This window comes from Pseudorca crassidens, chromosome 14 (genome assembly GCF_039906515.1).
Source record: "Pseudorca crassidens isolate mPseCra1 chromosome 14, mPseCra1.hap1, whole genome shotgun sequence".
Taxonomy (NCBI): Eukaryota; Metazoa; Chordata; class Mammalia; order Artiodactyla; family Delphinidae; genus Pseudorca; species Pseudorca crassidens.
In genome coordinates, this window is record NC_090309.1 from 32,167,066 (window position 1) to 32,185,396 (window position 18,331).

The following is an 18,331-nucleotide window of genomic DNA, read 5'->3' on the forward strand; positions in this document are numbered from 1 at the left end:
GGGGAAGGCATTACAGCCCCGCCCCTCAGTGTCCGCTCCTCTCGCTGGTTGGTCACGCTTGATAAGGCCCGGGCTCCACCCTCTCTTTCCAATTGGTGATAGGATTCGCAACTCCGCCTCGTGCTCCTTCCCTGTTTTCCATTGGTTCTATACCGACAACCGGGCCCCCTTTTGCTTTGTTAGTATTGGCCAAGAGCTACAGAAAGCAAGCCACTCTGCCTGTATCCCATTGGTGGAACCTTCCTACACCGCCCAGCTACGATGACGTCACCTTTCCCCAAGCCAGCGAGCCCTGAATGGCTGGTGGTCAGCGGCTCGGCTACTCCTCGCGGGATCTGGCATGGGCCGTCAGGGCAGACCCGGGCGCAGACCGGCGCTGATTCACCGGCTGCCGCCGGGCTCGGCTCCACCCGACCCCACCTCGGACCTGTTGCCGGGACCTGTCTCTGGGGAAAAGTTCCGGGGACCTGCTGGGCGTCCCTCGAGTGGAAGCTGGCACCGCGCGTCACCTGGGCGCTCTGCCCCGCTCGGGTTCGGGGCTGGATCCCTGGGCCTGCCGGCCGAGACCCGGAGGTTACAGGCTTCCCGAGGTCGAGGGCCCAGCCGCGAATCTCTCCGAAGGGAGAGCGGCAGACAGCCCGACGGTAGGGCGGTGGGCCTGGGGCTCCGCCGAGCGCCACGTGGCTGAGGGGCTCGGGGGAAAAGCCTGTCTCCTGTCCAGTGTTCGCCGCCCAGCGTTTTTTTCTCTCCTCAGAAAGCGCTGGAGTAGGGAGGCTGTATACAGAGCTGAGCTCTCCAAAGGCACTAGGCACTACCCCCGCCCCAAGTGCTGGCGAATTACTCCCTCACGCGACTGGGTTTTAAAAGCTCAGAAACTTCCTGTACCTACAGATTGGCGTTGAATTCTGAGATTCTTTGACATAAATCTCTTTCGGGGTCTTTCCTTCCCTTTTAATTCTAGAGGAGAACACTCAAAAAGAATCCTTTCTTTTCAAGACGGCTATGAATGGTGTTTGTGTGGTACCAATATAAATGTACATAGACAGAACTAGAAACTTTATTTAGGAATTGTTCCCTAAGCTATCTCAAGACCCAAGTTACTCTGTTAATATACTGACATCTTCATTTTAAGAAACGGAAATAAAACTCTTCGTAAATTGAGAGTCCTGAATATAGAAATGAGTAAAGCATGAACATATTTAACAAAGCTTTTTAGAAAAGTTTATTGTTGCCAATATGTGAAAACAATAGCCTGTCAGGTAACTTACCTACATTATTGCTAATCCTCAATATAACCCCATTAGATAGGTTAATTATCTACATTTTGCACATGAGGAAACTGATGCCCAAGAAGCTAAATGACTTTCCTAGACATCCATTCAGCCAGAAATGGAAACTGAACCTAGATCTGTTTCACTCAGAGCCCATGGTGTCAATGCTCCAGCTGGTAGCTGTTCTAAAAACAAGACAACTAAGAGACGGATTTCTATATGAGTCACAAACAATGACACTCAAACACTGGGGAAAAACAAAGAAACACATTATGATGGTAAGTTTTTAAATGTGTCCTTTTTAATGGTTGACAAATCCATTAAAATTAAATAAACTCAACAGAATTAATACGCAGTAAACCAGGCCTGACATACAGAACACATATTTTCTGGTTTTAATGGTTAATTGGACCTAAAAGGTGATTCTTTATGAAAACTAATAAATATTCACCTTTACCACTGAAGATAAAGGTTTTTAAGAAAGCACAAAAAAGCTAGAAGAATGGGGATATAAGTTTTAAAGAGTATGTTTTAACTGCAAGTTATCTGTAAAACAAATTTGAAAATCATAGTGAAATGAATACAATTCTAAAGAGCCCAAACTGACAGTAAAAACACTTTGATTTCATTACCTTAATTTTGGATTTTGTATACTTCTATATTTTCTCTTTGATTTTATTATGAACACTCAGACTCTCTTTACTCTTTCCCTTACCCTCAACTCTTTTTTTTAAACCCAGTCTTATTTCAAAGTCATGATTCTTCCCCTAGAATTGCCCTGACTGAAAATCACACTTATACAAAATTAAAAAAGGAAAAAAGTTTGAAATCTGAGATATGGCAAGGAACCATTTAAACACCAACAGGTCTATCTTAAACTCCAAACAAAAATACTAAGTTATATAACAATCAGAGAATTAGACTAAAGAATAGACCCCTTTCTGTTCCTTGGCAGTGGTGGAAGACAAGATCAGTAAGCCAGCAATACCAACCAGGAATTAGTATCATGAAGAACTCCAAAGGGCATTTGGTGCCATCTACTGGACATCAAGCAGTAAGTATAAAACAAAGGGTTTTTTCTTGTTTTTCTGGAAATTATTTTACACAAATACATTACAATGACCAGTTAAATAAGATAATCTGAAAGTACACATTTTGAAAAAAGAAATGAAATCCTAAAACAAAGTAGAAGTGGTGACTCCCAGCATCTAGCACTTCAAAGGCATTACATAAGCACTGACAGATAGGCACAACCCCCAAAATAAGAATTCGAAATTCCAGAATGTTTGAACCTGAATTTTATGACCAGAATTTTAAATAAAAAGCTATCTGTAATAAGATAAACGTAGGCTGACAATGGTTTATATCTTTGATCAGGCATCAAGCTAAACTAATAGAACTGGGGAGTAAAAGAAAATATTGAAAATGGGAACCACAAAAGATTATACTTGTCAGATAATCTTTACTACATATTTTAGAAAGCCCCCGTTTCCTTCCTCTGAGGGGTTTATACTCCAGGTGGGTATAGGACAGTATGTAAATGCCGGTGCTGAGGGGAAGGTCCATTAAATGCAACAGGAGCTCTGCCAGAGAGGTGCTTTTCAGTGAGTACCTCAGAGTGGCAGGGAAGACAACTGTTGATATTATATAACTGTCTAAAAAGTTCCCAAACTGCTGAATTAAAAAACACTATTTATAACTGAGTTTGACATAGTTAACCACTATGACATTAAAATGAATTCTGTTTTATAAGTTTTTGAGGAATTGATTTTATTCTTCTAAGTGTAAAAATCAGAACTGTAATTTTCTGCTTTAATATCAGTCCCTTTCTTTGTGGCTACTTTGGACACTCAAATATCATGATACCCATTATCAGAAAATTAAAATTTAAAAACCTTTAAAAACACTGCTTTGCAAAAGTTAGTTATTCCACAAATATTTGCTACTTTAAAAATAGAGCAATGGCTAGACAAGGGTACATACATTACACTGAACACTATGTAGCAGTTAAAAAAAAAAGGTAGAGGTACATACGTTGGCATGGAAACATCCCCAAGGCAGTGCTGAGTAAATAAGTTGTAAAATGATCCCTAAAGCATATTATTTGTGTTAAAAAAAAAAAAAAGAAGGCCAAACTGTGTATTTTCCTCATTTCCAACACTAACTCTGTTACATACATACATGCATAAGATCTGGAAGTAAACACCACAAAGGATTCACAGTGAACCAGGGCTGTGCAAAACAGATTTAGCTGTCATAATGTTTTAAAATTTTTATAGGAAAAATGTATTCATTTATGAGTTGGGGAACTAAAGGTTAACTCAGAAACCAAGGAAAGTGGAGTGAAGTAAGTCAGACAGAGAAAGACAAATATCATATGGTATCGCTTATATGTGGAATCTAATGAACCTATTTATAAAACAGAAATAGAGTCACAGATGTAGAAAACACACTTACGGTTACCAAGGGGGAAAGGGGGGAAGGATAAACTGGGAGATTGGGATTGACGTATACATACTACTATATATAAAACAGATAACTAATAAGAACCTACTGTATAGCCCAGGGAACTCTACTCAGTACTCTGTAATGACCTATAAGGGAACAGAATCTAAAAGAGTGGATATTTGTATATGTATAATTGATTCACTTTGCTGTATCAGTACAGCAGAAACTAACACAACATTGTAAATCAACTATACTCCAATAAAAATTAATTTAAAAAAAACACCAAGGGAAGTGGTTAAGTGAAAAAAGTTTACTGAACTATATTCATGAATTCAACAGATATTTATTGAGTGCTTTGCTGTGTGCCAGGCACTGTGTGGTGCCGGGGCTACAGCAGCAAACAAGACAGAAGCGCTACTCCTGAAAGTTCAAAGTCTAGTGGAAGAACCAGACAGTAACAGGTGAATATAGAGTGTGTCAGGCCGTGATAAGCTATAAGGAAAAGGAAACTTTGCAGAGCATGTGGAGAAACTGGAACCCTCATACATTGCTGGTGGGAATGTAAAATAATGCCGTTGCTTTGGAAAACAGTTTTGACAGTGCCTCAAAAAGTTAAACATAGAGTTACTGTATGACCCAGTAGTGCCTCTCCTAGTTATATACCCAAGGGCGTTGAAAACATATGTTCATACAAAAACTTGTATATGAATGTTCATAGTGGCACTATTCGTAATAGCCAAGAAGTGGAACAACCCAAATGCCCATCAACTGATGACTTATAAATAAAAATGTGGGGACTTCCCTGTGGCGCAGTGGTTAAGAATCCGCCTGCCAATGTAGGGGTCACGGGTTCGAGCCCTGGTCCGGGAAGATCCCACACGCCGCGGAGCAACTAAGCCCATGCGCCACAACTACTGAGCCTGCGCTCTAGAGCGCGTGTACCACAACTACGGAGCCGGTGCACCTAGAGCCCGTGCTCTGCAACAAGAGAAGCCACCGCAATGAGAAGCCGGTGTACCACAACAAAGAGTAGCACCCGCTCTCCACAACTAGAGAAAGCCTGCACGCAGCAATGAAGACCCAACGCAGCCAAAATAAATAAAATAATTTTTTAAAAAATACGGTATATCCCCAGAACAGAATATTATAAGCCATAAAAAGGGATGAAGTACTGATATATGCTACAACATAAATGAACCTTGAAAACATTATGCTATGTAAAAGCAGCACAAGAGGTGCCAGACACAAAAGGTCACGTATTTTGTGATTCCATCCATTTGAAATATCCATTTAAATGAAAACGTCCAGAATAGGCACACCTTTAGAGACAGAAAGTACATTTCGTGGTTTCTGGGGTGGAGGGTAGAGGTGGATAGGGAGGGATGAGGAGTGACTTTAATGAGTATGGGGTTTCTTTTTAGGATGATAAAAATATTTTAGAATTAGATAGTGGTAATAAATACTTAACTCTGTAAATATACTAAAACCACTGAAATGGTGTACTTTATTTATTTACTTATTTTTGGCTGTGCCACACACCGCTTGCAGGATCTTAGTTCCTTGACCAGGGATTGAACCCATGCCCCCTGCAGTGGAAGCACGGAGTCCTAATCACTGGACCGCCAGGGAATTCCCTGAAATGATATACTTTTAAAGGGTGAATTTTATCTCAATTTTTAAAACGCTAAATAAAAAGAGTAAAACAGGGTAAAGGGATAGAGAGGGAAGGGGAAGCTACTATTTGGACAAGGTGGACACTTGGACAAGGTGGTTAGGAATGAACTTATTTTGAGCAGTGACCTGAACAACATGACCACGTAAATCTACTAACCATGTAAATCTGAGAGGTGGGGGAGGGGAAGGAGGAACATTCCGGGAAGAAAAGCAAGTTGGAAGACTCTTCAGGTAGATGCATACCTGTTCTCAAGGAACAGCAAGGAGGCTAGCAGCGTGGCTGAGTGCAATAGCAAGGGTGAGGCTGCAGGAAGCCAGGTTCCAAACTATACAGATATGTAGAGCACAGTAAGGATTGGTCTTCACTCTAAATGATAGAAAACCACCAGAGCCAGAAGCAATGTGACCAGATGTACATTTTAAAAGGTTCACTCTGCTGCTAGGTGGAGAATAAACTGAGGCTGAAGAGGGAAGGAAACCTATTAGGGGGTTACTGTAGTAGTCCAGGCAAGAGAGATGGCTTCTGTTAGTACAGATGGTGAATAGTAGTCAGATTCAGTGTACATCAAATCACAACATACACTTTCAACATCTTAAAATTGTGTGTCAATTATATCACAGTAAATCTGGGGAAAACAGTGGTTGGATTCAAAATACACTCTGATGTTAGAGCCAAAAGGATTTCTAATGAATCAGATGCGGGGCACAGGAGAAAGAGCGGAGTCAAGGATGACCCCCTAAGGATTTTGCTCTGAGCAAAGGTGTAAATGGAGAGGCCACTTGCTGAGATGGGGAAGCCTCAGAGAAGAAGACTGGGCAGGGAAATGAGAATTCAATTCATCTTAAATTTGAGCTGCCTAATAATCCAAGTGCATATACAAGCCTGGAATTCAGTAAAATGGTCAGGCTAGAAATATAAATTTGAGAGCCATGGCAGAAGACGTTTGAAGCTATGTGGATGGACGACTCACCAGAGGGAGATTGGAGAGTCCATGGATTGGGCCCTAGAACACTCTTAGCATTTAGATACTTAGAAGATTTGGCAAAACTTATGTCTTCTGAGAGGCAGTAGCCTGTTAGAGGAAGACAAGGATGCTCCATTTTTCTTATTCTTACAGAATCAGATGATCTGATGGATAAAAGTTCCTTCAAACCAAGACTTCTATTAAGATCAGAGGTGTCTCATCTCTGGATCTTTAAAGATTTCCTCCTGTTCCATTTCTTTGGTGTTAGCTTACGGAGAGTGAACCTATTGACCTACCGGGTATTCTCAGATTATTTCTTTACAAAGTATGCTGCCTTGAGGATCTCAAGTCAAATCTCTACTAAAACCACACTAACATGACAACCCAAAAACCTATCATCTGATTTTGGGCATATTATTTCATCCCAGAAGTTTTAGCTTCCCAATAAGACAACAATTGGGTCTCATTTCTTTAGATGTGCAAAAATGTGGTCAGAAAGTCCTTGTCATAGATAATTTACAGATAGACAGTATTTTGGAGGGTGGGCGTATGAGAATCTATTTAGCTTACCTGGCAAAAAGTCTAAGCAGAATAATCCACCTGCTCAGGGTAGTGACACTTGTGCAATGGGTACTACAAGTTGTGCAGCTGATGCAGCACATTTAAATATTTAAGTACTGAAGCCAGTAGGTAGTGTAAACATTAATCATTTCTGCCTCTAGGTCTGAATAGCCTCAGGTTTCTCATCTGGGAATGGAGATAATAGTACCTGCTCTATCTGATAAGGATTAAATGAACCAAGGTGCTCTGTACACTGTATTATGCAATGCAGTCATACTACTATTATTTTCTTTACAGGGAACTCATTTGCCAGGAAAGCTTTTAGAGACCTACAATAGGTGGTCAAATTTCAGATGCAGTATGGATTTAAAATCCAGCTAGACACTTGTAAAATCATGGACATATAAGAATAGTAATTACATCATTAAAAAAAATAAATTTATTTATTCGTTTATTTTTGTCTGCATAGGGTCTTTGTTGCGGTGCGCGGGCTTCTCATTGTGGTGGCTTCTCTTGGCGTGGAGCACAGGCTCTATGCACACAGGTTTCAGTAGTTGTGGCATGCGGGCTCAGTAGTTGTGGCTCATGGGCTCTAGAGCGCAGGCACAGTAGTTGTGGTGCACGGGCTTAGTTGCTCTGCGGCATGTGGGATCCTCCAGGACCAGGGCTCAAACCCGTGTCCCTTGCACTAGCAGGCAGATTCTTAACCACTGTGCCACCAGGGAAGTCCCCACATTATTTTTTTTTTTAATACCAAAAGATAAGAAACAACTTGAATGTCCAATTATAGTCCATCCTACAACGAACTATAATTGCTGCCCTTAAAAAATAAGGGGCAATATAAGAAACAATCTTAAGATGTAGTAGTAAATGAAAAAACAACAGGTGCAAAATAGTGTGTAGAGTTTGCTCAAATTTGAGTAATAATATACATATATATTATATGCTTGTGTATACATGGAATATCTCCGAAAGGATACACAATTACCTCATCACTATATACCCTTTGTGCTGTCTAAATTGTGTTCCATGTGTTTATATTACTTACTCAAAAAAATACAACACAAAATTTAAAATCTAGCCACAAAGCCTCAAATATCAGTGAGATAGAAACAGAATAGGTAATAGTCATTATCTTCAATATAAAAAGAGCTTCCTTCAAACAAGAAAAAGAAAAGCTTGTCAAAAGACAAATGGACCCAAGGTCTGGAATTAGTATTAAACAAAAGAAATATACATGGCTAACACATTCTTAAAATGTTCACCTTCCTCAGAAATTAAACAAAACCAAATGCCATTATTTTAACCTTCAGAGTGGAAACTTAAGAAAAAACTGCACTCAATACTGGTACATGTATATGAAATGGAAATGCTCATACTTCACTGGTGAGGGCCGCGGGGCAACTAAGCCTGCATGCCACAACTACAGAGCCCACATGCTCTGGAGCCGGTGAGCCACAACTAGAGAGAAGCCCACGCGCCACAACTAGAGAGAAGCCCACGCATCACAACTAGAGACCAGCCTGTGCACTGCAACGAAAGATCCTGCGTGCCACAACTAAGACCAGATGCAGCCAAAAAATAAAAATAAATATTAAAAAAAAGCCTTAAAACATGCACACAAAGGGTAAAACATGCACCCTTTATCTCACCCAGCAATGCCACCTCCAAGAATGAAACATGAGGAAATAAGGCAACAAGTACAAAAAGATACGTGTAACAGGGATACTACTCACAGGTGTTGTGTTTTGTTTTGTTTTGGGTTTTTTTTGGCCACACTGCATGGCATGGGCATGCGGGATCTTAGTTCCCCGACTAGGGATGCAACCTGCGCCTCCTGCATTAGAAGGCAGGGTCTTAACCACTGGACTGCTGGGGATGTCCTGGTGTTGTATTTTGGTTTTTTTTTTAACCCCTAAATAATCTACTCACAGCTTTAATTCTAATAGCAAATCATGGGAGGGAAGGCAATGTTCACCAATAAAGGATTAATAAATTATGGTACCACTATAACCAACTAGCTATTAAAAGGTAAGTTTTCAAAGAATTTATAAGAGCATTTAAAAAAATGTTCACAGTATGGGCTTCCCTGGTGGCGCAGTGGTTAAGAACCCGCCTGCCAATGCAGAGGACACGGGTTTGAGCCCTGGTCTGGGAAGATCCCACATGCCGCGGAGCAGCTAAGCCCGTGCACCACAACTACTGAGCCTGCGCTCTAGAGCCTGCAAGCCACGACTACTGAAGCCTGCGCGCCTAGAGCCCATGCTCTGCAACAAGAGAAGCCACCACGATAAGAAGCCCGCGCACTGCAACAGAGAGTAGCCCCAGCTCGCCGCAACTGGAGATAGCCCAAGTGCAGCAACAAAAACCCAATGCAGCCAAAAAAAAAAGTTCACAGTACACGGGAGTATAAGGATTAGTAAAAGAGAGCGGCATAAACATTCTGATCTCTTTGGGTAGGGGCAAGAAATACATACCCATAGGAGCCTGGAAACACATATACCAAAATATTAATATTCTGGTGGTAGATTATTGGCTGATTTTTGGCTTTTTCCCCCTACTTTCTGATTTCTTCCAAGTTTTTTTTTTTTTAATTTTTAAAATAATAAGCATGTATTACTTTTCTATTGGGGAAAAAATGGTATTTGGGGGGAAAAAAACACAGAAGATACAAAAATCCAGTTATACTTTTTCATTCTTCTAATTTTTAAACTATAAAGAATCATGATATCTAAATCTATGTATGAAAAAAGAAAACGTGTAGGGAGATTCTTTTACCTAGTAATAAAAGTATCAAATACAAAAGGGTAAAAATATTGCTTTATTTGAGAAACTTACTTCCAAATTACTCTTATGTGTTTTAAAAAGTCATAGAGAGCATCCAAGAAGAAGACATATACAGTTTCCATAGGAATAAGGAAAAAAAATGGGGTTGATGATTGCCCCAAATGAAATTTCCTAAAGGAAAAAAATGTAATATTTAACCTTTTTTTGAGGCAGGGTAAGTGAACTACACACATCATAAATAAACTTTTCTTACTTTACAAGGAGGAGGGACTGTGATCCTGTTTTTGATGCATATTAAATACAAAATACAAAATCCACTGTTCTCATCAAGATGAGGGGAAAAAAATCATTCTTCAATATTTCAATTCTCATGCAATGAAATCCAAAGGTCTGTTGAATCCACCTTTTCGATTCATGTACTGCCTATGATGAGAAAATTTATTGTCATTAAAAAAATTCTGGATTCGTCTTATAAAAGAACTAATCACTTGCTTCAGAAATTAAACCTATAAACCATTTTTAAAATGGCAGAGTCTAGGGCAAGAAGTATTCAAAGTTAAAATCCAAATAGAGGTACGGAAATATACTTTCAATATTATTTGGGAAGATTCTACAGACTTTAAAAAAATCAACTGAAAATCCATATTTATTTTAGGTAACACTAAACACCTAGCTAGTTTAAGGAAATAGAGAAGAGTTTCAAAATACATACTCATCAAGCAAATCTGATTTCACACTGTACTAGTTCTCCCCATAAGACCTTAATTGAAGGTAATTTTACAATGGACTGTTGATGATTCTGGTACTTTAACTCACAGCAGTCTCAAATCACACTATTCATATTCTAAATTAATTGGAATATTAGTCTTTTATCAGTGATAAATGTAGACAGAAAGGCAATGTTTTAAGATGTCTTGACTTTTCCATTCATTGAGATTTCAAGTATGGATTGGTTTGTTCTGTGGTATTAATAAAATATACCTATATTTAACAGAAGGATATTTACAGTTGAAATCCTTATACAATCAAGTTAGGTAAATAATTCAAGAGGAATCTATTTTAAAACCTATAATTATAATGAAATTAAAGCCTAAAGACTTAAGACTATGTTATTTTGAAGAAAGAACTACTTAGAGCCCTAAAATATTTAAGCCAACTACCCTTCTTTATAATAGTTACTAGTTCACATGTAAATGGGAAACTATTTTAACATACAAGAATATAAACAAGGAAGGTTAAAGCAAGGGACAATATGGAAACTATTAAAGTAAGGAACTGTTTGGAAAACTGCTACATTTCCTACAAACATCATTATCCCATAAAAAATTCTTTCCCAAGCATATAATTTATATTAGTTCAAACATAATAATGGCAGCTATGCATACCTATACTTCCTCTTCTGAGACACATTTATGGCATAGGCATTTACAGAGCCATCCACCTTTTTCCCCTGGAGAAAAGCAAGAAACAAAAAACAAAACACACACACAAACGAGCAAACAACACACCAGAGAAAGAACATATTATATGCCTTGATCAAAGAGCTGCATCCCACAGACCCTCTTAAATGGCAAGATTCATTTAAGCATGAGGTAGTCCAATGAGTGAAAGAATTTTCAGATCCTGATATCCCATGATCTCCCAAGCGTTATAACTCTCTGTTCACATTTTTTATAGTCACACATAAGCAAATAAACCAATATTCAAACCAACAAACACTCATGGTATATGTATTATATGCAAGACATACAGGGAAATTGGGTAGCAGAGCCTCACCTTTTCTGGTCAAAGAATTCTTCAAAACCAAATACAAGTTATGGATATTTTCTCTAGAAAAATCCATTCACAAAAATTTAACTTACGACCTTAACTGATGGCATTCTCAAATCAGTCACCATTCCTATCTAAATCCCATTTCTTACATAGGCCTTGAAGTTTTGATTTTTAAATCAAGAATCAGAATAACAGATGCTAATGTTGTATCACTTGTATCTCAGACTTTTTTTTTCCAGTAATTCCTTTATGGGTCTTTTGATTCAACCTGTTCCCCTTTCTGTTCCTCATGGCTGAATTGTCTTCCTGACCCCCATCCAATCTTCAACCATCTGGTTCTTATGCATCCTTCAAGGCCCAATTCAAATGATCCAGCTGCCAGGAAGCACCCTCTTCTCTAACTCCCATAGAATGTTAACTGTGCTTTCCTCACAATACTGTGCATTTTCTACTCTGCATGATCATGATGTATAACATCATATACATGATGTTATTTCCCATCAGACTGCAAGCTCATATGGAGCTTGATGGAGGGATATGGCTGTGAGTGACCTTTGCAACTGTCACATCCTAGGCTACTGCACTTGCAGGTACTCAGAAAATGACTGTTAAATGTATGAACACTGCCAGTTAATGCCACCATGAGTGCATGTGCAGGAACACACACATAACCTCCCTCCCCTATTATTACACATGGGCGTGTACCCTGTTTAGCATACTTATTAGATATCTGTGTTAGGCCAAAAAAAAGGATTCCTATCCACTGGCATGCACAGGTGAGGTATATATTTGAAGTTGAGCTAAAACAAGTATATTTGGTCTTCCTTTTCTATTCCTGTTTTCACTGCATTTTGGGGGCCGGGGGACTGAGTAAATTACTTAAGGTGTATTATTTTAACCTCCCAAGAATAGGAGGTAGGCATGACTTGGAAAAAAAAGTAAATGATGTTAACCTTTTTACTAAGTTCAATTACTAAAGGCTTTCTGATTTTTGAAAACTATTTGCAGAGTTGTATATTATTAGCTCTCCTCTCATTTACATGCTGGAATAGAAAATTATCCATTAATAAGCATAGCCAAACTTTGAAACTTTCTAGAATGCTAAAATGGAAGAGAAAATAAGTGACTACGTTGGCATATGAAGAGGTTCCACCATAGATTAATGATGAAATATCACAAGATACACATTACTGAAAAATACAAATGAGCTGAGAGACTTTGTAACTGATAGTCATGAAGCCAACTGCATATGAATTAAATTAACATCCTTGTAGATGTCATTAAAAAAACAACTGACATCATTTGTTCTTGTGGTACTCCATAATTTTTATGGAATCTATAAATTCTCACTTAATTTCTCCTTTATACACAAACATTTAAAAGACTACATTTAAAAGTAGTGGCTCCATCTTTACATCTGATTCTCAGGAATTTCAAACATAATATCCGGCAACAGTAAAACCAAAAGAGAAAAGAATTCTAATAGTGAAGGTCCTTCACTATTCTAAAAACAATAAAATTTAGTTGTCTCATTTTGGAGATATTTTTATCCATATATTTACCCAATATATGTATTAATAAACCAGTTCACTCATAAAATGTTCTTTTGAATAACAAGTAAGGATTTGGTATATTCAGGAAAAAAACCTGAGACATAAACTGCATTAAATTCTAAAATGGGGTTCACATAACCATTTGTGAGAACAAGAGCGCATTCTTAATTTTCTCACCTCATAACAGTCATACCTCTGGTACTCCTCTTAGGTCATACACTGTCATTTAAAAAAAATACATGGGAGCCCCACATAATCACATCAGTTAGAAAGAAACTCTTATAGCACCTGAGATTACCCCACTCCGTTCACAACTCAATGGAACACAAGATTAGGGGAAGTGGATTATTTTTGACAATTCTCCTCAAAAATTCCAACTTCATTTTGCAAAATTAAAAGGACTTAAAATTCTATAAAAGAAAGTTTTTAAAATATATTTTCTCTCTCTCCACACACACTCTCCCTGCCTATGCTCACTAGCTTCCTCTCTCTATCCTCCCTTCTCTCTTCATTCAATTTCCTCTCTCCCTCCATCTCCCCTTTGCCGTACTTCCCTATCTCCCTATCTCTCTCCCCCCTCCCTCTCTTCATCTCCCACTCCACAATCCCTCCCGCTTTTGCCTCCCCTACTTCCTTATTCTCTCCAGGATTATGGTCAGGGCTAGAGAGCATTCAAACTCCTGTCAACCCCTCTTCTGAGCTATGAGATATGCATGCAACTACGCAATGCCATCTTTATCTGGCAGTTGCGCTTCGTTCTGTTTCACAGCATTTCCCCTTCCTATAATCCTTTCTTTGGTTAACCCTATCAGCCTGACACTTCAGAGTCATCACTGACTACTCACCTCCATCCCACCACCACTAACTCTGGTTCCTGAATGGTTCTCCATATTCCAGACCCTCTTCTCAGTTCAGGCCTTCATCATCTTTCACTGCACGACGGCAGTTCTCTCAGCCTCCCATCTGTCCTCCATGAAGCCCCAGATCATCATTCTAAAACACACGTATGTTACTCCCTTGCTTAAAAACCACTGCTTCCTCTCATCACCTAAAGAATCAACTCTAAGTTCCTCAGCATGGCTAAGGATATCACAAGCCTTCTGCGATTTGCCTCCCACCTCTATTTCTAGCCTCATTCATAGCCACCAGCCCACCAACATGCTTTCACTAGTCACTGAATTTGAAATTCCCACAATACTCTATGCTCTTTAATGCCTACATGGCATTGTCATGAGCTCTTCCCCCTGCTTCAAATCATCGTCCTCCTCTTCTTTGTCTGATCACCTCTACTGGCCCTTTAAGATCTAACTCAAATATCCCAGGCAAACACTCCCTGAATTCCAATGGCAGCTCACCACTTCCTTCTCTTTGCTTTCAAATCCCTTCACACAGATAGTTACTGTCTTCTAACAAAAAACCTGTATCAATGAAAGAAATTACAAGTGATAGTAAAAGAATATGGAAAAATGGGACAGATCAGTTCAAATAAGAATACTTAACTGGTTACATGTTTTACTTACTTTTGTGGAGTCAAAGGAGGCAAATCCCATTAACTTCATCATTTCTATTTCTTCCTCTGTTTTGCCCTCCAAGTCTTCCTCTACAAAAATAAGTGACAAAATTTTAAACTCTATCATTCTATACATATAAAAAGAGAGGTGGCTTACCAGCAGAGAATACACTAAACAATTAGCTAAAGACTTGAGTTTAATGATAGAAATTCCTCAATTTGGATAGCATATAACTTAAGGGGCAAGGAAGGATTGCGCTCTCCTTCCTCCATCGTAAGAGACTGCTTAAAAGGACATGCTTGGGGGCTTCCCTGGTGGCACAGGGGATAGGAATCTGCCTGCCAATGCAGGGGACACAGGTTCGATCCCTGGTCCGGGAGGATCCCACATGCCGCGGAGCAACTAAGCCCGTGCACCACAATTGCTGAGCCGGCACTCTAGAGCCCACGAGCCACAACTACTGAAGCCCACGTGCCTGGAGCCCGTGCTCCGCAACAAGAGAGGCCACCATAATAAGAAGCCCACGCACTGTAATGAAGGGTGGCCCCCACTCGGCAACGAAGACCCAACGCAGCAAAAAATAAATAAATAAGTGTTTTTAAAATGACATGCTTGGAGCCTTTAGGAAGGACCATCTTTAATATCAGACAGAACACTAGTTTTGACGATACTTCCAAAATATAATATTCTCATGTTTTTAACTGTCCTTGTATCTAGAGCACCAGATAACCAGCAACTAAGGTACAACTAAAACAACATCTCAAAACTACATGCAATGAACACTATTAAAAACTTAATAGTTAAATGTTCAAAAATTATACTTTTATAATTTTATCATAACTATAGTTATCTAAACATGGCTGTACTTTTCCTACAGTTATTTATCTAATAACATTACCAGTTATCTGACGTTCTTTGCTCTTTGTTTCTTTTGTTTCTTTCTTCTCCTCATCTCTTCTTTCTTTTAGTCGAGAAGGGGAAGGAGATGTGGATCTATGTCGTCTTGGGGATCTAAAATTTAATAAGTAAAAATGTCAGAAACAGAGACATACCGGCCACTTGTGCTGATGAGCACAGATATACATGAGTGCCTGCAAGGTAAAGGCTGAACAAAAGCCAGGCTCTAGAGCACCAGGAATTTGTTCCCCAAAGCAGAATGAGGGAGAAGGTTCTGCCTAGGCCCTGACTGTTAGCAAAAAATTATTTATTGTTTAATCATCAGTTACACTCAGTATAGCTAGGGCAAAAAAATTTTCTGTAAGGCAGAAAAAAGCAATGAAACAAACAAATGTGTCTGATGCTTATTAAGAATCAGAGTCCAAGGACTTCCCTGGCGGCGCATTGGTTAAGAATCCGCCTGCCAATGCAGGGGACACGGGATCGATCCCTGGGCCAGGAAGATCCCACGTGCCATGGAGCAACTAAGCCCGTGCGCCACAACTACTGAGCCTGCGCTCTAGAGTCCGTGAGCCACAACTACTGACACCTGCGTGCCTAGAGCCGGTGCTCCGCAACAAGAGAAGCCATCACAATAAGAAGCCTGCATGCAGCAACAAAGACCAAACGCGGCCAAAAATAAATATATAAATTTATTAAAAAAAAAAAAGAATCAGAGTCCACTTCTAAGATTCTTCCAAGATCTCACATTCTGTTTTTTTTTTTTTTTGCGGTACGCGGGCCTCTCACTGTTGTGGCCTCTCCCGTTGCGGAGCACAGGCTCCGGACGCGCAGGCTCAGCGGCCATGGCCCACGGGCCCAGCCGCTGTGCGGCATGTGGGATCTTCCCGGACCGGGGCACGAACCTGTGTCCCCTGCATCGGCAGGCGGACGGACTCTCAACTACTGCGCCACCAGGGAAGCCCTCACATTCTTGATTATATACTTGAATAAATTATTATCACCAAAAGTAAATAAAAAAAGCAAGACAAAAATACAAAACACTTATTTCTTACTCTTGCTAAGTGCTTTTCATGTATTATTTCTCATTTACTCCTCACGGCAACTCTACTATGTGGAATGTTATCAACCCCATTTTATCAATGGGAATGTTAGGTTTAGAAAAAAGTGGGATAAAGTTCCCCTCATTTCATGAAATCATAAGTGCCTTTGTAAGTGATAACAACAGAGTCAAGCGCAGCGACTACAAAGCTGTGGTAAAACTTCTGGTTATTTTCTGCACTTACCTGGAACGTCTTCTGTGCGGGGATCGAGAGCGGCTTCTTCTCCGGTCTCGCTCTCGGGACCGGGACCTTTCTCGGCGCCTGCGTTCTCTCTCTCGGGAGGTGGACCGGGACCGCCTACGCTCTAATATAAATACAAAATTGTAGAGCCGAAAATTACCTCCAACATCTACTGGATGCTGCGCCGACCAATAGTAATATAATGCGCGCCATTTCTAGATGTCACATTAAAAAAGTAAAAAAGACGTATGAAATTAATTTTAAAAGTATAGATTTAACCCAATATATCCAAACTATTAGCATTTCAACATGTGCTCATTATAAAAAAATGGACACTTTATTCTTTCTTTTTTCCGCATTAAATCAAAGAAATCCGGTGTGTATTCGACTTCAACAGCAGCTCTCAATTCCGATTGAGAACATGTTAAGTGCTCAATAGCCCTTTGTGGCTCGAGGGCTCATTTAACTTTTAAGATCTACCCTGATTAGCTGAAGGTGATAAAAACTAACGAGGGGGCAGAATCGAGGGACTACCTGACATCTCCCGATCCAAGTCCTGGCTTCTCTACCTCTCACTGCCCACTTCATGGGCCAGAAGACATTACGAGGTGAGCTTACGAGGTGAGCTCCCTGCACGCAAACTCCTAACCATCGATTTCCCTACTATAAACTAGGAAGGAAACCCTGAGCATTTAAGAACCTGGCGGTATCACATGCTGAATGTTACGCAGTGTGGCATCAATTCTCACTTCAGTTTTTAAAGGTAAGCAATATTACCCCCAATGTCTAATTACGGGAACTCGGACGCAGGAAGGCTGAATGACTTGCAATCGGTCACCCAGAAATGAAGGGAACCGTGGCCTGACTCTACATTCCCCAGCCACAAGTACAACAAAAGTTACTGTATGAGGGTGACAAAGGGTCGGCGAAACCCCAACTTCGGAAAAAAACTGCCTTCAAATCCGACGGCTGAAACGTGTAGGGCCCAGGTCTTCGTTCCCCATCCACCCCCTCTCTTCTCCTCCTGAGAAAAGGTCCCCCCTCTCCGCGGCCCTTGGACTGGGAACAAAATGGGGGACGGGTCTTCGACCGAGCCCCAGACCCTCAGAACTGCTTCTGGACTCACCCCTTCGCGGGGACCGGCTGCGGCTGCGACCCATTCGGAGTCCTCCCCAACCTCACGCCGCCCCGGAAACGACTGTGCAACAACTTCCGGGAGGGCGGAGAACTGAGCTTTCCCTGCAGCCTGGGAAGCGTCGAAACGAGTCGCCAGGGTTCCGGCTTCTAAGGAAGGCGGGCGGTGGTGCGCTTGCGCAGAATCACGCGGCCCAGGCCCGATGCCCCCCTCTTCCGAGCCCGGAGTTTTCGCCGAGAGCAGAGTTATCCTGTCTGCTCTTTCAACCCCCGTTTCGAGGTGGCTTCCCCATCTTCTTTGTCCACGGTGGGCGTTAAAATGTGTTGCCTGATGTTATTATAGAAATGTCTGGAAAAAGCCATATATAAACCACCCTAATACAGTTCTTATTCCTCCCCACCCCCCATTTTTCTTTCCGACTGTCTTGTCCACATGCATAAAATATTTCATACCAAACCAATTGTAAACACAGC

General features: G+C 40.5%; 1 protein-coding gene and 1 long non-coding RNA gene across 2 annotated transcripts; one reads left to right on the forward strand and one right to left on the reverse strand.

The window, feature by feature from the left end:
- The first annotated feature begins 101 nt into the window (after window positions 1–101).
- Window positions 102–4,097, forward strand: LOC137206138 (uncharacterized). Its single transcript, XR_010934479.1, has 2 exons — window positions 102–1,549; window positions 2,227–4,097. It is a non-coding gene; the product is annotated as an uncharacterized lncRNA (long non-coding RNA).
- Window positions 4,098–9,721: 5,624 nt separating this feature from the next.
- SNRNP27 (small nuclear ribonucleoprotein U4/U6.U5 subunit 27) lies at window positions 9,722–18,000 on the reverse strand. The gene is made up of 6 exons (XM_067704805.1): window positions 17,850–18,000; window positions 16,727–16,847; window positions 15,442–15,554; window positions 14,553–14,632; window positions 11,092–11,156; window positions 9,722–10,129 (listed from the first exon to the last, which is right to left on the reverse strand). Exons 1-6 carry the CDS (start codon window positions 17,881–17,883, stop codon window positions 10,075–10,077), a joined length of 468 nt encoding a protein of 155 aa, XP_067560906.1. The 5' UTR covers window positions 17,884–18,000; the 3' UTR covers window positions 9,722–10,074.
- Between the last annotated feature and the right edge of the window lie 331 nt (window positions 18,001–18,331).